At 37.4% G+C, this 22,436-nt stretch overlaps 1 protein-coding gene across 3 annotated transcripts in view; it reads left to right on the top strand.

Annotated features, from left to right (window-relative positions):
- Positions 1–1,555: 1,555 nt before the first annotated feature.
- USP15 (ubiquitin specific peptidase 15) overlaps positions 1,556–22,436 on the top strand; it is a 61,007-nt gene continuing 40,126 nt past the window's right edge. For 2 of the 3 annotated variants that reach the window (XM_083860373.1, XM_083860375.1), the window contains exons 1-4: positions 1,556–1,680; positions 12,710–12,837; positions 15,808–15,938; positions 18,566–18,692. In XM_083860373.1, the coding sequence (XP_083716499.1) occupies positions 1,592–1,680; positions 12,710–12,837; positions 15,808–15,938; positions 18,566–18,692 (475 nt within the window). In that variant the 5' untranslated portion in view covers positions 1,556–1,591. Of the gene's footprint in view, positions 1,681–12,709; positions 12,838–15,807; positions 15,939–17,933; positions 17,957–18,565; positions 18,693–22,436 lie in introns of those variants that run through there. The other variant, XM_083860374.1, reaches the window with a different exon arrangement.

Raw genomic sequence — 22,436 nt, 5'->3', positions numbered from 1 at the left:
TCCTTTGCAGTTCATAAAGCCCTGTTTCAAATGGCACTTGTATGCTTTGCAGTCTCTATTTGTACACTCAATACCTGTCTAGTGCTATAGACAGACTGAACTCAGGAACAGGAGATCTTTTGCTGAGTAACTGCAGTTACACAACACAAAGCACAGAGGCATGGGTAGCTCCAGGTGAACCTTTGGCAAAGCAAGCTGCTGATGATCCTGCTGCAGCCTGATGAACAATGAAGCACTATGGATTGAGAAATATTTTCCCAAAAATTTCCATGAAAATATAGTTTCTGTATTAATTCAATTTTGGCACAGAGATAACTTTCAGAGTGTAAAACACTGTTCTTATCTATCAAGTCCTGGTGTGTGTAGAGTGGGAACTTGTCAAAGTTCTTTCTAAACTTGGAAATTCTAACCCAGAAATTTATTCCTGAAGTGGCTGGAAACCTTCTTCTTGTTCTTCAGTTAAGCCCTCTCTCATTAAATGTAGCCATCAGATCCTCAGCTCTCCCTAACTTATTTGATTTACTTCCTTGGCCTTCCTCCTGGAATTTCACATTCCAGCTCTTAGAGAAGCCATGGATGTCAGCACCAGTTGCTCTGAGCTCATGGGAGTTCTTACGTATTTGACATGATTTTCGTATTGTAATTTTGCCTTTATTTCAATATCATCATCCTCCACGGATAATCCCGACAAAATACTTACTTAGCTTTGTACTACCACATCTACATAGCAACCTTGCTTCCATTTCTTCAGCAGTGCACATATCTAGCACTTTTTAGTGCTGTTTGTAACACTTCCATACTACTAGATTCTATGCAATAATTAGCTGATAATGCCTAATAGTTTATAATACTTACCTGGCAGCCTCACACAACAGGGCTGCTCTGATGACTTGGGTGGAGGAAGGGGCAAGGTGTACAACTGCAGGCATTGCACTTACACCAGCTGGATCATCTACGAGAACAAACTCTTGTTTTCAAATGTTTGCAACCAGCACCCCAGCCCTAAATCTCCACACCATTTTGATTCCTTGAAATCTCTGCACAAACGTGAAGACAGAGAGAACCCAGTTATGTGGTATATGGCCTTTTTCGTTTTGTGTGTGTGTGTAATGCCAAGCAACAGGTTGCACTGTTTGTACAAGGTTCAGGCAAGAGTGACTGAAACAAACACAACAAATTTCCCGTTGGTTTCTGGGAAGGTCTGGAAGAGCTAATACGAGTCACAAAGACTATTTGAACCCGCTACAGTATTTACACAACAACAGAGACGGTATCATCATATGAATTATGGCGATCCGAACCACTCCTCTGGTAGCGGGGCACGAGGGCTCTAACGATGCCCGCGCTTCCATTACGGCGCTGAAGGAAATGTCGCCGGCCCGTCTCTCCGCAGGGGGACGAGGGGACAGGACAGGCGGGACGAAAGACCTCCCAGCCGCGAGGGGGCGCTGAACCACCCGGGCCGTTCCGGTCCCCGCCCCGCGGCTTCTGGGAAGGGCGGGGCCGCGGCCGCCTCCCGCGGGCGTCACTCCCAGCATGCAGCGCGGCGCGCCCCTGCTCCTGCCGCCGCTGCCGCTGCCGGGCGGAGAAGATGGCGGAGGGAGGCGCGGCGGATCTGGAGACACAGCGCACGGACGTCGCGGCGCTGCTCAAAACCGCCCTCCGCAAGGGCGACACCTGGTGAGGGAGGAGCGGGGGGGCTCGGGCGGACCGGCAACGGGCGGCGCCCCCCGCCCCCGGGGCCTCTTGGCTGTCGGAGGGACCGACCTCCTTCCCCTCGCCCCCCCGCTCCCGGGAGTGGCTCGACGGGAAGGTGGAGGCGGGTGACAGGGCAGGGAGGCAGTGCCGTTCCCCCGCTTCCCGCCGCTCGGTTCCCGCGGCCCCTGCCAGGCGGGGCCTGGGCCGGGCCGGGCTGCGGGCGGGCGGCGGGGCGGCTCCGAGGTCAGCGCCCGGCGGGAGGGCGGGCGCGGGGAGCGGCTCGGGGCGCGCTGCCGATGGCGGGCCCGGAGCGCGCAGGGGGCTTGTTTTGGCTGCGCGAGGGGTATTGAGGTGGGGGAGAAGAGCTCTGCTACCAGGCGATTCTTCCATTATCCGGCCTGAAATGGCCCCGGCTTCACCTTCACGTTGTCAGAAATTATATCTGTACCCCGGCCTAAGCGCCCTGATGTCCGTCCGTGGCTGTGACAAGCCTCGAGTTTGAATTTTATTGCGGCTATAAACGTGTTAGCTTCCTAAGAAAGAGTCCCTGAAGGTGCGACCGGGCCCTTATGATACGTTTTCGACAATGAACGTTTGGAAAATACATTTTTCTGGTCAGTTATAAAATATTTCTTCGTATGTCATACAAATTGTCAACAGAATCATTCACGGTTAAAAAAATTAGGTTAAATAGGCACATCTTTTTGGCGTGTATTTGGTAATTGAGTTTTCTATATTTGTAATGCTGTGAGACTAGGAAATGGGACTTTTTTCTTGGGAGGGGAAAAAATAAGGAACTGGCACTTTTTCCACGACTCAACCTCTTCATCTCTTCCTGTGTGAAACTGTCACCCAGAGACAAAGGCTGAAGCATTAACTTACAAGAAAATTAACTATGAATACACAGAAGTAGAACTAGCCCACCTCATTTCAGCTGTCATCACTCACTGTTCCAGTTCTATAAAAGACTATATTTAACAGTGTTGATACTGCAGCATGTGTCAGAAGCATACATTCTGATGCATTATTCAAATACTGCTGAGTATATGTTCAGTTTTGGCATATGAACAGACTGCTCTTGAAACTGGAAAAGTGTAAGAAACTAGAAAAGGGAAATGAATTCACGTGGTAGTATCGAAAATGACCAGCGGTAGTAAAAATGTGCTGAGGCTTGATGTCTTTCAAGACTATTTTTTTGCAGTTCTGTTGGGTATTTCCCAGTTACTAAAACAATGTTTCGAGCAGTTAATATTGTTCAAAGTGATAGTGCTTTTATGACTAGTTGACAGAATAACCGACATAGCAAGTTTACTGTGATGTTTACTTTTTTTAGTATGTTCAATATTTCAATACGAAAGAATCAGTTATGTGGGAAAAGCTTGTAAATGTTCTGTGAAAATATATCTAGCTGTGATTGACACTGATACAAGTCAAGTTTTTTAAAACTGAATAAGCTACAGCAAAGTCCCATTTTAAGTTTTACTCATGAACTTTTGAATCGAGCTACATAAATGTGTATGCCTGTGCATTCATGGGATTTATACTTAGACTGTGCAGCTATCTTGACAAATTTTCAGCAGTAAATACTGCTGAAAAAATTTCAGCAGTGCCATACCAGCTTGTTCTTCAACACTCAGATGCAGTCCTTTTAGAAATGTTGGCTTATACATAAAAAGTCTTTTCCATGCTCTTTAGAATTTAGAGTAGAGAGAACAATAAGCTGCATATGGAAGGTATAAAGCTTTGGGGGTTTTCTCTAAGAAAAAAGCAACTAAAGAATAAGGCAAAGAGAGGCAATCTTAGAAGCATCTATGAAGTGGCTGATGAATTTTCTCATTAGTTCTTCATGTACACTGCAGAGAGAAATAAATAAATTTAACTTGAAATACAACATTTTTAGAGTTAGGTATTGGAAGAAGAATTGCTAGAATTAGAAACCAATTGTATGGTGGTTTAGTAAGCTGTAGAGTTTGTTCCAGTAGATGTTTTTAAGGGTAGCTTGGGAATTGTATGCATTAAGCTGTATTGCTCCAATGGACAGACAAGGTTAGTGTCTTTTAACTGCTTCAGCTGCAGAAACAAGATTTTCAGCTAGTTTGTCCCAGTGGTTTGTTTGCATTCTTTATGGCCAGTTAATGCATTATTAAACTCTGAGAGATTGCGGATTCTTCCATCTCTTCATTTATCTTATTTTCCCAAACATACATTAAATAAACTTAAAAATAAGATTTTTCCAAGAAAGAACTTCCTTTGTTTATCAGTTCTTTTGAATAATGTCTACTTTTGTTAGTAAAGTCAGTATTAAAACTACACTTTTGTTCCATGGAACTTGAATTAATATAAGTTTTACTTCTTGCAGTATAGTACAAAGGATCTTCAGGTTCTCTGGTTGAAAGACCTAGACTTCTGTTTAGGAAAAGAACAAAATGCTGCATTTCATTTTACGTCTCACAATTTTACCATCCGGTATGATTACATCTCAGTATTTTGAAATTCTACTGGTGCTTGACAATTGAGGAGAATTTATTGTGAGGAGATTTTACCCTCTCATTTAGAATGACAGAAATTATTGGTTGTTCCAGCTGCAGGCAAATCTGAACTCACTCAGGGTCTTCTGCTCTCAGAAACTGAAGAGCTGGTGATGTTCATCAGATTTTTAGGCACAGTATAATTTGTGTGATCAACTGGTCTTGATGATGTCATTTAATGCCTTTGTAGCTGCAGTGATATTGTTGAGAACCTTGCAAAGTTTCTGTTTTTACAGTATCACAAAAGTACAGCTTTCAGTACTGGAAGTTATTGATCTTGGAACAGTTTTGTTATAGACGGGAAGACTGTCACTTTTTCTATGTGATTTCTTGGGTGATTTCTCTGTAATTTCTTCTTCATATAAAGTGTGATTTCTTGATTTTACCTTTAAAATCACCTTCTGCCATGACTTACCTGTAGTTTCTGTTCTTCTGTGGCTGTCTTAGTCAGGGATGTTGTCTCAGTGGCTCAGATATGACATTACAAATGCTTTCAGACTCTGGGCTACCTCTTGCACATATTGTCCCTCTATGGTCTGGGATATGTCACCACATTTCTCACCTTTAGGTATCACCTGCCAATAAATGTTTTACTTATAGTGTGTGATAGTGACTTATAAATACCTAACAGCTCAGCAATCAGTTTCACCACTTTTTCTCTCTCTTCCTGCCAGAGTTTCCCCACTGGGCTTCTTTCATCTATTGCTTGCCAGAACAGTTTGTGAGCTGATGAGAATATAGAAGTTACTTGGATAAGGATTAGGCAGTTACAGTGGACAAAAACTATCACACAGAGTTTATTTAGTGGCTAAGGGAACAAATGCAATCATTAGATATTTGAATAGGGAATACCAAGTAGCAGTACAAATATGTACTGTATACAGAATATACTAGTGAAACCATTCTACTGTCCTGTTCTGGTGTCCACATGTGACAGAAGGTGTTCATTTAGAATGAGTTCAGACATCTCAAAATCTAATAGGGAAAGCAGAAGCCTTGTCTTTCAGAGAAGAGCTTGGAGAACCTTTGTGTGTTTTGCTAGAATTTTGAGTCATGTGCTGAAATAGTTATGTAAGAGGAAGATGTCTTCTAGGATAAGGATTTTTAGATGAGCAGATAAAGATTTAAGACACTGTGTAAACTGAAGCTGGTCAGGTTTAGGCCAGGAGGAAGATGATGATTTTCAGCCCTGTTAGCCAATGAATCTTGGTGCCACTCATCACTTCGCAAGAGTGATGAGACAGATTCTTAATCTCTTCTTGTTTTTTAAGACATGCAAATTAGTAAAACCACAGAAGTATAGTATTTTTGGCTTTCAGATGTGTCTGATACACATCACTTCTGAAGTTCTGCTAAGTCTAGGTAGAGTACTCTTGTTATCCATACATTTCCTGGATGGTGAAAAAAAAATTCTTTTCTTAACCTGTGGGAATTTCATTGCCTTTTCAGCTGTAATACTTGGTCACTGAAGAGACTAAGTAAAAATGAAGTGGAGTAAAAATCCTTCCCAGTGAGTGATAAGTTCAACCTTAAAGGATTTTTCCTCCAGAAGTCAATTTCCCCACTGAACATACAAGCATTTTAATTCTGACTGCAGTGAAAACTCATGAATCTTGATGAACACACGTCTGTAGCCTTGCTTAAAAACTTCACAGTGCCCATCATTGATGACAGCCTTGATGCTGAAGTGCTTAGCTTTAATAGCATTTTACCCTGTGGTCTTCAAAGAACATGCTGAGTTGGAAGGGACCCACAAAGATCATCAAGTCCATCTCAGCCCTGCATAGGACATCCCTAAGGGTCAGGCCACGTACCTTTTTCTCAGTATGGTCCTCTCGATGTTTTCCACATTTTGTCATCCATCATTGCGTTGCACATGAACAGAATGTAGATTGAATGTTAATGGAAGATTTTATTTGATTTCACAGAGGACATGATGAGATGCTATGGACCTGCACTTCAATAATACTTGGAATAATATTCTAAATTATTTTGGTAACTTCATAAAATGAGAAGCAAGGAACACTATGTCAGTGTTCCAAGGATAGATAAGAGTTGGATGGATTTTTTTTAAAATGACGTTTAAGTTGCTGATTTTGACTTTTAAACCTTGTGGTTGAAGTTTGGTGTTAGGTTTCTCTTACTGCAGAAGTAATGGTGCTGCATGTGACCAGTGGTTTACAAAGATTTCAGTTCTTCTGGACAATACTTAGAGTGGAAATAAGTAGATGCATTTTTCTTATATTAATTGATTAGGTGGGGTGAGAGCATGTTAAAATCATGTTTGTTCCAGGCTTTTGCCTGAAAATTGATTTGTTAGATTATTTTTTAATGAAAAATCTTTACTTAAATGGAAAATTTCTAAGGGTATACAAAACACTTACATGGTTGTTAATATAATGTTCACCCTGAAATTGTAACATAAAATTGCACTCCACTACTTTTGGCTGAATCGTACTTTTTGGTCAGTCTCTTGGTAGTATGGATGAAGAATGTGCTGCTTAGGCTACAGCAGCACATTATGGGAGTGGAGCAGATAGTGAGCTGTAGTGGGAATTTAATTAATTGATTTGAAATCTTGGTGCATTTTGTTGAAACACTTATTTCTGAAGAGGAATCTGGAATACTTAGACAGATTTCTTAAAAACTTTTTTTGTCTTTGACCTCCATTTTTTTTGTGTGGATTTACCTATGTTTTTAATAAAAAGATGGTATGGTTTGTGTGATAGAGTAGAATAATTATCAGCATTTTGAACTTGAAGAACTTGTTAATTCTGAAAGAAAGTTGAATTTGAACGCATCAAATATGACTGTATTTGGTCAAGCAATTTTTGTCACTTTAATCAAAGTAGAATTACAGATACAAACTCACTCTTAATTCTTATTTTTGTAGTTGGAGTTGTGAAGGAACAAAAATCAGATGCTGTGCCTTTAAGCAGGAGTCCTAATTTACTTTCTGCAAAACAGTTGTTCCACTTTGTCCTCTGTATTGCTTAATCTGTACTCATGCACAGTTAGGAGAGTAAAAAAAAATCCTCACCTATCTCTCTGGACAATTTGCACAGTTTTGCTGTTGAAAGTGCAATAGCTTCTGTTCAGAAGATACGATGTCCCAGCAGAACACAGTGCAGAGTGTCTCTCTGTGAAGTGTCTTTATTGCATAGTAAAGTTTTCTGGTTTGATTTTGAATTCAAAGAGCTGATGTATCAGTCAATATAAATAAATCTAGGTTACATTTTGTTTAATTTTGTCTGCCTATAATGGTCAGAAGAATTCAGAATGCTTTTGACAGCAGTGGGAAATACCAAGATCTTAGCCATAATGTTCAGATATTTTTCTGTCAACTCGGATGTTGATGTAAAAGATGATGCAAAGTCATACAGCTGCAAAAATTTAAAACTTCCGTAAACTTAAAATTGATTTTTATTATTTGTTGAGTTTTTATTTAAGAAATGAATTTGTATTTACAAGTGCTGTAATAGCTTCAACTTTTTCTACTTGCATGTTCATCTGCAAAAGGCTGTAAGTAAGCATATTTTGGGCTGCCTTGAGTCTCTACTGTTGATCATTTAGTCATACATAAGGATAAAGTCTTTTCTGGTAAATTTATTTGGGTGACCCAATTTTATTTGGTTTGCATGGTAAAGTGTTGGTGGCAGCGTTGCTACAGGGGTGGCTTTTAGGGGAAGCTGCCAGAAGCTTCTCCTGTGTCTTACAGAGCCCACGCCAGCCGGCTCCAGATGGACTGACCATTGGCCAAGGCCAAATATCCCAAGTTGAAAGGGACCCATAAGGGGCGGTGAATACAACTTCCTGCTCTTTGCAGGACTGCCTAAAGCTAAACCATATGGCTAGAAGTGTCTTTCAGATGATCCTTCAACTGACTGGCTTGGTGCTGTGACCATTTCCCTGGTCTTACAGTTCTCTGTGTCCGGCCAAGATGTTCAGAGCAGCTCGGACAGGATGTGACTCCCCACCTCTTATACAGATAACTACACAGCTATTATTTACAATTCTGTGCCAGTGCCTAACACCTATACAACAAGGGTCATTTCTGCTTTGACCCAATCCTATCAAACTACTTTGTGCCCACGTCACTGCAGAAGATGGATGCCAAGGGAGAAGGAGAAGAACTCAGGGCACTGCCCTAAAATCTCCATCTTGTCCCCTTGCACCTACATTCTAAAAATCCCAAAACTACAAAATCTTCTGCATGGTAATAAACTACACTATCTCTGTTATACGTTTGTGACTTGCAGTTCTTGTCTGCTTGGAAGTTTTTCACATGGACCAAAATCAAAGCCTGTGTCTTCCTGGGCTCTGTGCCAGGCAAACCCCCCTGCACAGACCCCAGACCCTCTTTCTCGGGTCCCAGGCCTCTCTGCCGAGGTCTGTGACCTTCCAGGGCGCCCAGAGGGATGCCCTGGACTCCAACACCTTGGGAGCCTGTTCCAGTGACCAGCCATTCTCTCAGGCATTTCATGATGTCAAGTATGAACTTCCCCTGTTGCAGCTTCATTCCATTTCCTCAAGTTTTACTCCATTATCTGCCATTCCAGAGGACTCTAAATTGTCCCTTGTATATGATAATCCACTTCAGACAGGCAAGAAAGATTTTACAGAAGAGAGTAGATATATCTTACAAAGCAATCTGAAGCTCTGCTCAGAAGTAAATACTGGGTAATGAAGTAGGCCAGACTTGAACTGAGAATATATTCACATATTCTATAGTTTTTTATTCTACTTGCACCAAGAAAAATTTAAGTATACATATTATAACCAAGAAAAAGCTCCTAAAGCCACTTAAACTGTACAAATATTTCCAGTATTGTTAATACCGAAAATTCCGTATTTGAGTATAATTTTCAGCAAATGGTACATGCATGTTTTTGCTTACTTTTAAGTAAAGGTTTGGGACTATTCCAGTGTTCTATGTTATTGACCAGTTGGCTCTAAGTAACTTGGTTGCACTATTTTCTTCCATCAATTTGGGGTTACTGATTTATTTAAAATATCTATAAATGTCAGGTATCTGCTGTTTTAGAGTTAACCGGTTCATTTGGCTGTTAAGTTGTCTTAGTTTTTAAGGTTTGCCCCTCAAAGCAGAATATCTAGAAATTTGACTTTAATCTTTACTCAAATCTTCCAGATTTGTTTTCCCTCAGAAGATGGGTTGGTTGTCCTGCTCACTGGCTAAACTGATGACATGCAAGAGAGAAAAACCTATGTTTCCTGGTTGAGTGAAATCTTGATTCCATAGGATAACAAATATTTCTTAATCATAATTCTAAAAACTGGATAGGCCATAAGTTATAATTTTAGTGGCGAGTTCTGGGGTAGCCTTATTGGTCAGGTCCACAGTTTAAAAAACTGTTGTAGCATTAGACTCATTTGGAACTCCTTCCTACATTAGGCAATAATAGCAAAAATAAAGGCAAAACATTGTACCAAGTTTAATAGACATATATTTTGGTCTCTGTTTTACTAATGCATAGTATACTATTTTTGTATCTGGGGCCACACACATTACAGGGAAGTGTATCTGGTCCAAGGGCATACCCCAAGTTTTTAATATTTTTTTCCTTAAAAAGGGGTCATATACCATTTAAGAAATGAGGGTTTAGCAGATGTAGTTCTGTTTGCTTGAGCTTCCTCTTAAATTACTGGACATCTCTCGTAGGTAATACTTAGTTTTCAGGTGATTGTATCATGGCTATTATAACACTGATGAAAAGATAAATTAAGTTGCCTTCCAGTGGTTTGCCTTCTCTTGTGCAGATGAGTAGTCTTGATGATCTTGGTGAGAATGCTGTACTGAATGGTTTTTTAGAGTCAAAAGCTTTAAAATATAAATCTCTGATTATTACTTTTTGCATTAATGCATAGAAGTCTGGATTTTAGCTACAGAAGTGCTTTAGCAGGTTGATTGATTCCTCTTAAACTGAGCATGGTGTAATTGTGCTCCTGCTTTTTTTTTTTTTTTTTTTCCCTTCCTCACCATAATCATTAATGTGGCATATCCTTCTTGCATAAAATGAGAGTAGTGTATGGCATTTGAATGCAAATTTCTGATTTCCCTAATCTTACTGGAAAAGTAGTATTTCAGGTCTTGATTCAGAGCAAGTTCTTGTAGTGGGGTATTCTGGTTTTGGCCAGGACAGGGTTAACTTTTCCATGGTGAGGGAGTGGAGCCTGGAGCCTGGCCCTGGGCTTGTCCAGGTTATTATGCTTTACCACTCCCAGGGGCGGGAGTCAAGAGTTCCTGCTTGGGAGAAGAGTGGTGTGGCTTCAGGATGAGAGGAGGCATGGCTGGAGGAAGAAACCAATCCACCGTTGTTCATTTTCCCCCAGCAGGAGCATTTTGCATGTAAATCACCCTCTTTTTTACACTTCTGTTACTAATATTACTGCTGTTACTGTTTTTCTTATTTCTGTTTCCAGTAAATTATCTCAGCCTGTAATCTCTGCTTTTTGTGGGATGGGGGAAGGGGAGCAGTTTATGGTTGCCTTTTTTTTTATTCACAGTACTAAACTGGGAAATACCATTCTTAAACCAGGATAAGAGAGAAGATTACAGCTACTGTGACTGTGTTCAATAATAGCTCAAAATAGCTTTTCTCACCTGTACCAGATTTCTGTTGAAGGAGAAGAAGCAGAATGTTCACAAAAACACCTAATATGTATAAAAAAAAGATGTACATGTACATGCACATACATGCCTGTAGCCAGTAATTTGCTGTAAGAATTCACATGTGTAGTGTCTAGCATTTTTCAAAATCTGTGTGCAAATTTTTTTCTTGGCTAAATAAATTCAATAAACCTTTATTTCCATGTAATGCATGTTACCTCTACTTTGTGGTAAAGGAAGTTGACTGCTCTTTAGTTCTTATCTTACTTGCGTGATTTATAAGTGGCCTTTCAGCTTTTTTTATGCAAGAAATATTAAGCTCTTATTTGAGTCTGAAGAGATTTCTAAATTCAGTTCTTAAATGTGAAAGGAAGTGATGAAAGATTTTTGCACTTTGTGTTAGGAAACAGCAATGATACTGCACTTCTGTTAGAGAGGACCCTAAAGAGATACTGCACAGCAAATTTTTGTTGATGGCAGAATTAACTGAACGTGGAAGAAGAAAGCTGATAAAATGTTGAAATAGATAATGCTGAATATTTAAAATCTAAAACAGTGGACCCCAAGCTTTCTCACACTGTTTAATTTTATTATCAAAAATTTGTATTAATCCCTCCATTACTAGGGTGTGATAAGACATTTAACACAAAGCATTTGAAAAGTAAAATGATTCTCCAGGAGCAGTAATTTCTTAAGCATTTTGCCTGTATGATAGTTTCTCCTCTTTGTAAAATTATATCTTTCTTTCTTAAGATTCATAGTTCATTCAAATTTAGGTCAAGAAAGTAGAAGCCAATGGGACAAGTCTAGCAGGTTTGGTGGTAACTGCATTCATAACCACGCACAGTTACAGCTCATAGAACAGAGCTGAATGGCTCAGCAGAAGGAAGGGGGAGAATGCTGCTGGGCTTAAGTATGTTCATGAGAATGAAAACTTACTGTATAAAGCAAAAGGCAAGGGCATGTCAGATTAATCAAATTCAGTTTCATCCTAACATAGTAGCAAAAGATTTGGGACAGATGAGGCAGAAGAAGATGAATACTTTTAGGAAGGAGAAATAATGTATATGGTATCTTAAAAAAATAGATAAAAATCTGAGCATCGCTGAAGAAATTTGGTATCTTGATCTTAAAGAAATTTTGGATAAAAGAGATGTAAAATGCAGGTATTACTGGACTTCGTAAAAGCCAGACTGTGACAACAGTTTAATCTGGATAAAAATACTGTAGAGCTGAGATTAGAGATATAATCGCTTTATATGGAAGTGTGATGTTGATAATTATTTGTGGGAGGAACATCTAGTCCTCTGTCAAAAGCAGAGCATTTACTGTTTGTGTTGATGTTGACTCAGAGAAAGAAAACATGCTCTCTGGTTCTTGACAAGGCATCAGATTCCTGAAGTTTTTTTAAGTTGCACATTAATGTTATAAATAAAACTACATCAGTAGACAGTTCCTTACTGAAAGTTCTCACTTACTTTTTTAAAGGGCTGTCCAATCACAGAGGTTTAACTTGATCTCCTGAATTTGAGAACCAAGAACAGGAGTTAAAGGTGCAAAAAAGGAAAATGTCCTTCAAGCAAAAAAGGAAAATGTTTTTTTTTTCAGCTTGACATTTTTCAGCCTCTGATGTGTTGTATTGGCAGTCTTGCAAAACTGTATTGGCCCTGTTAGTGAGATCTTTAATTGACCACAGGTGAAGTCCTCATTGGTAGGAGACACTGATAATGGTTGGCAGAACAGAGAGAAAAGCCTTGTCATTTCACAAGGCTGATGAATGCTGGTGTGTTATTCTGAATGAGGTAGGAAGTAGTAGCGTGCCAGTAATTAATATGTGTGTCTTCTTCCTTTTAAGGTATCTAGTGGATAGTCGCTGGTTCAAACAGTGGAAAAAATATGTTGGTTTTGACAGCTGGGACAAATACCAGATGGGAGATCAGAACGTGTACCCTGGTCCTATCGATAACTCTGGACTTCTCAAAGGTAACTGCCTCTCACTGTGAAATAAGCTGATAGTGCATTAAGTGTGAAATTGTCACAGGTAGTTCATCTTTTGAAGTTGACACTGTAGATGAACCTCAGAATATATAAAGGTAAAAATTTTAGTTTCTTTGCAGACCATGACGAGGGAACTGGGATAGATTTTCCTAATAAGTCGCAACTTTATAAATACAATTATTGGAACTTCTTTGTAATGGTAACAAAATATGGAATAATGTACAAATTCCTGGTTTATAATGAGATTTTGGGTTTTCTGGAGAACCGAAAATCAGTCAAGTTGACAAAAAGGTAGCTTGAGTTCGCTATGATTTGCCTTTTTTTGGTAGCTTAACGAAATTGGCTGATTTAAAATAAGATTTTTAAGTTGAACTCTAGAACTTACTTCAGTAAAAGAGCCCCAAGCCCTTACTGTAGTTCTGGAACAATTGAAGAAGTGATATTATTCACTTCTGTAGCCAAACTGAACTGTAGCCAAATTTTTGAACACAGTTCTCAAAATACTTTCCCACATATTTTAGTCTTCACATCTCTGTATTTAATGTCCAGTATCAAAATACCATTAAAGCTGTTAATATTTAATCTGCAAAATCTAATAGATACAAAATTGAGCAGATAATTAATTGGCTTTCTTTTTTGCAGTTACAGATAATTAATAATACTGCTTGTTCTATTAGCATGTAGTAATACCAGTTTTTCCAACTTCACAGGGTTTAGGGTGAACTCTGGCTTTCTTAATTCAAAACTTCTGTAATTAATATCTCATTATTTTACAAATTATATGTTAAAGATGATTGCATTGTTCATAAATTGTTGTACCATGTTCTACTAATTGTCAGTGTTAATGAGTGTATGTGTCTGACATTGACCAGTGCCTTTGTAGGAGGTGCTGTATTGTCATGTACATATATATGTTCTCTTCCATCCAGAAACTTTAAGGTCTTTTTGCTCCAGGTGAGTGTTGTGTTTTGTTTTCTGAAATGTGAGGATTTAGATCTTTTGTCCATTCTTGTAGTAAATCTTGCATTAAGTCAAGGATGTTCAGGTGTTACATCTCAGCTGACATCAAATTTAGCAACATCTTTTTGTCTTTAGTGAGGTAGCATCAGCTTGTTCATTCTTTTGTGTCTTCCCTTTCAAAAATAGGTGATTTCTAGTTGTGCCAAACACTATTTGTTCATTTGCACCATGTATAACAATCTATGTACATGTTCAAGTTACGTTTAAAGCTACTGTTGTTCTGAAGCCCGCTTTAGGGTTAGCTGTCCAAATTTGAAGTCTTGTTAGCCATTTTCCTAAAAGCTTTTGAGAACCTGTATTCTGTTGTTTTGACACTACCAGTCCCCTTCCAAAATAAACAGTGTCAGGGGTTGTGAACTTTACTTTCTGCTCATTCATGGTTCTAAACTGTGGCTGCACACTGGCAGTGATTCCATGCATCCAGTTACCCTCCGACATCTACTGTTCCTGTGTAAAGGTAGTTTTAAAATTAAGGGCATTAGTGCCCAGCAAATAATAACTTTCTTTTTCACCTTTTTCACCACAAAAGCCACAGTCCTCTTTACTAGGTTTTCTGTGTAGGATAAGCTGACCCTGAAAATGCTTGGATTTTAATCTTTGGCAATTTTAATCTTAATAATATTGTGCTCTAGTTGCTCTCAAGCTACTCTCCTTCAAAATGCGTATCTCCTTCAAAATGCATGATATAAAGAATACAAAAGTCTGAAATGGGCATGCTTTTTTAGATATTCTACAGTGTAATGCAGTGATAAGGAAAGCTGTAATTGAATTCACCAAAGACTGATTCCAGGAAACTGAAGCAGTATGTTGTGCTTATATTACTTAAATGCTTCTCCCTTGTTTCCAGACCATTTGGATGGAGTGAGAGCATTGAAAAGTAACAGGTAGAGATTTCAGTTAATCTCAACATGTGCAAAAAATGTCAAGTGTGATGTAATGCACGTGTCATGTTCAAAAGAAGAGATACATCGTCAAAGCAGGCACAAGGAAGTAGGTATTTAGAGTAGCTGATTGTTCATCATAGAAAATGGTGTTGTATATGAGGGACTGAATTGTCAGAATCAGGATATCTCTTTGATGGTTCTGAAAAAAAAAGTACTAGAAAAAATGTTGGTATTTTTGGAAGGAGATAATAGAATCCAAATTACACCTCATGGTATAAGAACAGTGCAGAAATACTGTATGAATCTTTTGAAGAGTTACATAGAGCTGAAGTGCTCATGGATTTCTCCCCACAGTGTGCTCCCTGTTACAACTTGGTACTTCCAGATGGAAATACAGCTGCCCTAAATGTTTGAAGCTCACAGTGCCTCACATCTGGAATCACCTTAGATCTAAAAGATAGTTGCTAGTAATAAGGATTGAACAAAAGCTAAAAGCATGCTACTTACCTTAAGAGAGTTTCCAAGTTGTACTTCGTTCAAGTGCAGCATCCCCTCTTCTCTGCAAAGAATTTTGTTGTGACTGTTTCCAGAGCACATAGGATCCTTTAAATAGGAAGTTGTAGCCATGCTACTTCCCTAGTCTGACATAGGGTGAATGACTTCCAACTTTGAATCTACAGTTAAGTGCTCATTCTCATTTTCAGCTGTGGAAGTATCCATGATGATGTGGGAACATGTGTGAAGTGAGTGGGAGAAATAAATTGGTTTCTCTGAAAGCTAGGATGGTGTATGATAACAAACTAGGTGCTTATAATTGCATGGGGATATAAAGCTGTCAGTCATACAGTAAAGGAATACGACCTATAATAGGTGTGCTAAGCATGAACTGGATAGTTTGCCTACATTGTTTGAGAAGACCTTTAAACACCATAATACTGCTCCCACAGTCGTGACTCAAAATATTTTGTCTGCTGTTTACGTGAAAAATGTTACATTCAAAACTCAAGTACAGAATTACAGTATTCAAGTGAAAATAATCTTTCTCTTATAGATGGTGATTCTCAGTCTCTCAAGGAGCATCTCATTGATGAGCTGGACTACATCCTTTTGCCAACTGAAGGCTGGAATAGGCTAGTGAGCTGGTACACACTGATGGAAGGTCAAGAGCCAATTGCACGCAAGGTACTCTAACTACCTACTGGGATGAATGTCATTCAGTTGTAATCCTGCAAATATGCAGGAGTTGCACAGAAATTTATTAGCAGACTTTTAAGTCCTGGCCTATGATAATCATATAGAGAATTCCTGATTTAGTTGCTTATTGATACCTAGTTTTTATTCAAATTTTTGAGGCTTGAATGTGTAGTATTGAGGCGGGGGATGCAAAGAATATAATACTTTCTTTTTCTGGAAGTAAGTTCTCTTAATAAATATCTCAAGAAGAATTTGCTTTAGAAGCCTGTATGGCTATTAATGCAAATGATTTTGTAATTAGGTAAATAACTCTAAAACTGCATTGACTGTGTTAGTGAAAAGCCTAGCTCTAATAATGTTAATATTGGTGGAGTAATTGGTGGTTTCTTTCTGATAGACACCCTGTGCTCAGCTGCTTGCTAAGGGAGTTACTTCTTTAAGCAAAAAGCTTACCTCAATGCAAGTAGAAGTCCCGTGGTATGGTGGGTAGTGTGGCCCTCTATCAATATAAGATAATAAAAAATTAACATCTTTAAATTTCCTTTTGTTTGCTCCACCACATAACACCCTTATTATTAAGATGATAGGACGTTTCACCAGTTTATTGATCATACAATCTTTTTTTGTTTGTGTTATTTCTTAAGTGAAATAGTTAATAGTTAATCTTAGTGATTACAATTGCATCCTCACTGGACTGAATTACTTAGATTTTAAAATACATTTTGATATATTTATCCTTTCTGTGTTGACCACTAGGGTGTATTTGTCCAGTTACAAGGATCTTTATTTTAATTCTTTTTAAATTGCTGAAAAATATTAGCCTTTGAATTTAGTTTTATGATTTCTGGTGTAATACAACTTTTGTTTCCTTCTTATGACATAAGTATGGTCTAACTGCATGCATGCTGGCTGCTTACTTGAAGTCCACTCTTCAAATAAATGGTAGATATAACTATAGAAGAAATTCATTTAAGGGTTTTATAATATTTTCTCCAATACAATAAAATAATTGTTTGGGGTTTGGTTTTGTTTTAAAGAGACATCTCTGAAATGTCTGTGGTTTTGTCTAGTTCTGTTAGAGCTGAAATCCATTAAAATAACTCTCCTTCTTTAAAGACATATCTGTTATCAACATGTAACTGTTTTTTCTGAAGATAGACTTCAGTAAACTGCATACTCTTCCATCATCATGGTAAAATAAAAAGTCTGTAATACCTTCAGTTTGGGAGGAAGATGGAAGGAGAGAGCAGTGAAATTAGAGTAACTTCCATTCCACTTGGAAGTAGATAACTGGAAAAATACATGGAGTGTAATGAGTGGCCAGGTAAACTGGCATAGCTTTGTTATTTTCTGCCAGTATGAACAGCCGTTATCCTCTGAGAAGCATACTCCAGTTCAGCATTTTTGTTTCTGATGCTTTTGTCATTCATTATTATTTTTCCTGTCTGCTTTTATGGGTTCCTTTTTTTTTTAATACCATAAACGTGGTATACTTTTCTTTCAACCCTTTTGTTACATCAGCTATTTTTGAAATGTGGATCCAAATCTTAAATTGATAAAATTTTGTGTTGCATCTACGTCAAATAACATTAAGACTTCTTGTATGTGCAACCTCTAGAGTGTCAGTTTTTATTCTTAGAAATGTCTTAGCCGTGCTGCATAGTTTGTTTACTGCCACTAGTTTGTTGTGACTCTAGTAGCTGAAAACTACTAAGCTGCTCAAATTAAGATGCATTTTTGTTTAAATGTCATGGTTGACAGTCATTAAAGCTAATGCAAGCAATGAAATAATTTACTAATTTCTTAATATTTTTCCTGTGGCACATAGATATAAGTTATATTTGTACAGCAGATAGATCTCTCCTATCAATTAGCTGGTAGCTTTATTTTAACCGTATTTGTCAGATGTATCACATATCAGGCTGATGGTTATTTTTAGAGCAGTCTACATGACTAAGAGTACTGCAGTTACACTTTGGAAGATCAAAGGGAAAAACATTCAAGAGGTGACCCTGAATATTTTTTCTACATTTTACTTTTATTAAAAACCAGAAAAGTCCTGTATATTTAACTAATTCTGAACATATAATAAACAACTGTAATGAGTAGATAATATTTCAGATGAATATATTCTTATGGAATGTAAGTGGAAGATTTGTAGGTTTTGTTTAGAAATGTGATATCCAGATTTTATTAGTGTGAATTATATTTTTGATAATATTTTTTAACTGTGAAAACTAGCTCTTGATGTTCTGAGGAAGTAGTATACAATGAATATATTTGGAAATAAAAGTAGCTTTGGGTGCTTTTACCTTTTGATCAAGTACCTTTGGATTAAGGTTGCATATTTGTGATTTCTACTGTACTTAACTTTGAAAAGCATCATGTTACACATGGGTAAGACAATCATCATCATGGAAAAAAGGTACTTTCTAGTTTATTATGTTAACTAAAAAATTATAGGAGAATTTTAGTTCTGTTTTTTTATTTATTTATTTATTAAGTGTCTTATATTGCATGAACTTCAGTTTCTTGAAGAGTTCTCAAAAGTGTTTTGAAGTGTGTGTATATGTAAACATATTAAGACTGATATGTGATCCCACTCTGTTTTTCAGGTTGTTGAACAGGGTATGTTTGTAAAGCACTGCAAAGTAGAAGTATATCTAACAGAATTAAAACTGTGTGAAAATGGAAATATGAATAATGTTGTCACACGAAGATTTAGCAAAGCTGATACAATAGGTGTGTACAACTATTTTCTAAAAATATGTGATTGGTGCTTGTATATGGTAGCAAGTTCTAAATAAATGTCTAGATAAAATGATAGATGGGTATTTTGACCATTAAAAACAATGGGAGTAGTTTTGTTTGGGTCAAAGTTAAAAAATTGGAGTATTGAGGAGGTTTAATATAATTTTAACAATATAATTGTGTGTTTTATTATCTGAGCTTTAGAGGTTTGAGCTTTTAAGGAGGTGAACAACATAATGTTGTTTATTTGATTTCGTAGTACTTTTTCTTGGGTTTTGATATGTAAGAAATATATTTTTTATGTATTTCATTAACTAACATGTTCTAGTCATATATATGAAGAGAAGGATATATTACGAAACACAAGAAAGAATTTAATTAATACATTAATGGCTAAAGGTGACCTACAAAAGCAGTATTCTTCCCACTGAAGTGGCAAGGCTAGGCACAATCTTTTATAGTAATTGAATCCTCTGTTAAATCTTTTTAACTTATCTTTATTTGTATTCATTTTGACTGCTCATTGAGCATTCTGTCATTGCCCAAAACAATATTTTGATAAGATACTTGACTTCGAAAATAATAATCAGAACATTTCCGAAGAAATTGCTCCTCATTTTTTGGTGTATTTGTGCATGTGTATCTGAGATAAGAGTCTTCCAATCATCTGTATTTGTGCCGTTTTTTTTACTTTATGCCCTTGGCACTGTATGCCTAGCCATCACTTTGTTTACATTTGTTGACAGCAGTTCATGTTTTTTAGCTTTTGCTTCTCTTCATATTATGAGTAGTGACTTACCCTTACCAGCCTTTAATTCTTTGCAGATTGCTTGCTTTAGAAGCAGTCATTTTACTTCGTTAAATTTCAATATTTAAGTTAGAAAAAGAATCACCTCTTGTACTAGAATAAAAACTTTTAAACTGTGAAAATTCTCCTCAAAACAAGGTTTGTGGTATGTTAATTTGTCTTTTTGAGATCTGGTTTAACTTGGGAAGTTGTACTTCAATATTTTCTGAGGAAATCAGAAACTTGAAAAAAGCAATTTAGCATTATCCTTCCCTTAGGACCAAATGCAAACTATTTTGCACCTATACTGAATTGTATCACTTAAATTATAGGGAATGGATGAATTTTCTTTTTCTAATCAGAAGCAGGGCGTTTTGGAATGATTGTTGCTTGAAGGTATATTCATTTTTTCTTAGCAAAGAGAGAATTACAATTATGAATAAATGGTTGTAAAGGGTAATGAGAAGCAGTCAGAGATCATTGGCAATCCCTTTCTAGACACTGGCCTTGTTTGCTTTCCTGAAATGTGGATTATATGCTCCTGGAAGCCTTTAAATACGTCCCCTTCTTGATAGTGAAGCTTCTTGTGCAGAATACGAAGCAGAGCCATCCTTGCCAAGGCATCCAGAGGAGTTTGTACCTTAGAAGAAGAGCTAGAAAAATTTAACCCACTTTAAGAGTGAAATAATAACTGACTCCTCTTATCCATTACTAAGATTGTGATATTTTTTCCCCTACTTCTTACCTCGAGTATATTTAAGGTAGCTCTGGAATTCATCAAATACACAGCAGAAATACTTATTATAAATAATATGCAAGAGGGATCTTACAGAATCTTTTATTTTTCAGTCTTCCTTGTATATTCCAGTAAGGGATGCATTTTTATTATAGCTGCAGAAGGCTTGTAGTACAAAAGAGTCAGTAACAGCCCCACAGAAGTGAGTAGATACAGGGTACTATGGTTGGTCTTTTCAAGAAATTTTAATTTTTCTGTGCACCATCATTGATTATATTATTTACTGCCCTCAAAAAATAGGTACAAGGCCTTCCTTAATTCACAAAACTAGGGAAATACACTAAGCATAATATAATACTCACCTGTCAGTCTTCAGATATGTGTTATTCCTGTAGCAGTTCTTATTCTGGAATCAGTGACTAGGCTTTTCCTTCCTTATGAAGGAGGGTTTACTGTTTGCTACTTCAGACTGACATCTTAACGTTAGCACCTAAGGCAGCATTTGTGATAGCACTAGCCTTTTGGAGTCAGGATGTATTTGTATTAGGATTCACTGAACTTTTTCAGGACCTCATCAAGACTGTTCCAGGTAGTTTTTCAAAATAATGCTTAAAGCATGCAGTTGTTTCTATGTATAAACTGTATGATTTTTAACAATATAGGGTATGATCTGTTTGGGAGCTGTAATTTTTAACTCTCAAATTGAACTATCTCAAATTGTGGAGATAGACAGCTGACGGAGGGGGAGGCATCTTTAAATGGCAGTTCTTCCCATCTCTTTTAGACATCATGCTAGTACTAATCATGTTATACATTGGATGTATATAACTAAAACTCCCCAGGGAAGTGTTGGAGTCACCATCCATGGAAGTGTTTGAGAACTGACTGCATATGACACTTAATGCTGTGGTTTAGTTGATACGCTGGTGTTTGGTGAAAGGTTGAATTCAATGATCTTGGACATCTTTTCCAATTTTAATGAATCTATGATTCTACTACAGGAGAACCCCATACTCAATGTGACTCAGATAATACCTATTTAATATATTTTCATTTATGCTGGAAAAGCTACTTCCACTTTAGTTCATAAGCTAGCACTCCAGTAATACTTGGTGGGGATGAGAGGAAGAATTATAAAGTGTGCATTGGTTATATGTTCATGGAAGTACATTATTGTCACAGTCTCAAAAATTGGCATAATAGTTAAGCGGAACATGCTCTTCCCAGAGTTTGGACATAATGTGTAGTCATCCAGTAGGATTGATTCTTTCCTGTCTTGCAATAGTTCTGTTAGCAAAGCTAGAATAAGTTAAAAATTAACATAGTAATGTTAGCTTAGTACTTATGAAGAAAACTACCTGCAGTGCTCCGATAATTAATTACCATGGTATTAATAGAATCACAAATTATATTTTGTAAATTATTCTTTTAGTGAAAGCCATTGATAAATCTAGATTTTCTACTTTTTTTACAAGATTGTTGCTGCCTAGATTTGTTTTTATATTCAGATACAATTATTTGAATTAATTGGTTGAGAATTGATTCTGACAGTACATGATTTTTTTTTGAAAGCCAACAAATCAAATAAGTCTTCTTCCTTGTTGATAGCACCTACCTTGCCTATATATCATCTCTGTTAAAAAACCAGATGATCCAGTCTAACGCTTTCAGACCAAAATGTGATAACCTGCGTAGAAACAAATTGTATTCAGTTGCCTGCAATATCTACAAATATTTTATGGGCCCATTGTCATACATTTCACAAGCCAATGTCTGAATTTTTGCAAGGTGCTTTTCTAGTTTGGGTCTCAATTTGGCTTTTCCTGTTTGACCTAGTGGAAGAGAAAATAATTTTGAGAAAAAAGGGAGCTAGAGAAGCTGACACACTAGTGTCATCTCCTTAGACTTTGAAGGAATGTCTTTCAGAGAGCTTATAGGGCCTATTTTTATAACTCTGCTTTCAGTGATCATCAGGGATAAAGTGTGTATTTCCTGACTCTTGTTTTGCTGTCTGTGTTAGCTGTTATGAGACAGAGCTTCCATGGGCCTTTGTGAGTCTACCGGTTAAAGAAAGCAGTTAAGTGGGATTGCTGTGATACAGGACTGTACATATGAGTTAAAAAACCCAACTCTTCTAATAAACTCTACTTTTGTGTAAGGAGAGTATTGTTAATTAGAAATTCCTTATATTTCAGTTGTAGATAAGTTATGC

The sequence above is a fragment of the Zosterops lateralis genome (genome assembly GCF_965231275.1).
Source record: "Zosterops lateralis genome assembly, chromosome: 4".
In the NCBI taxonomy this organism is placed as follows: Eukaryota; Metazoa; Chordata; class Aves; order Passeriformes; family Zosteropidae; genus Zosterops; species Zosterops lateralis.
This window is presented reverse-complemented; position numbering and strand designations above follow the sequence as displayed.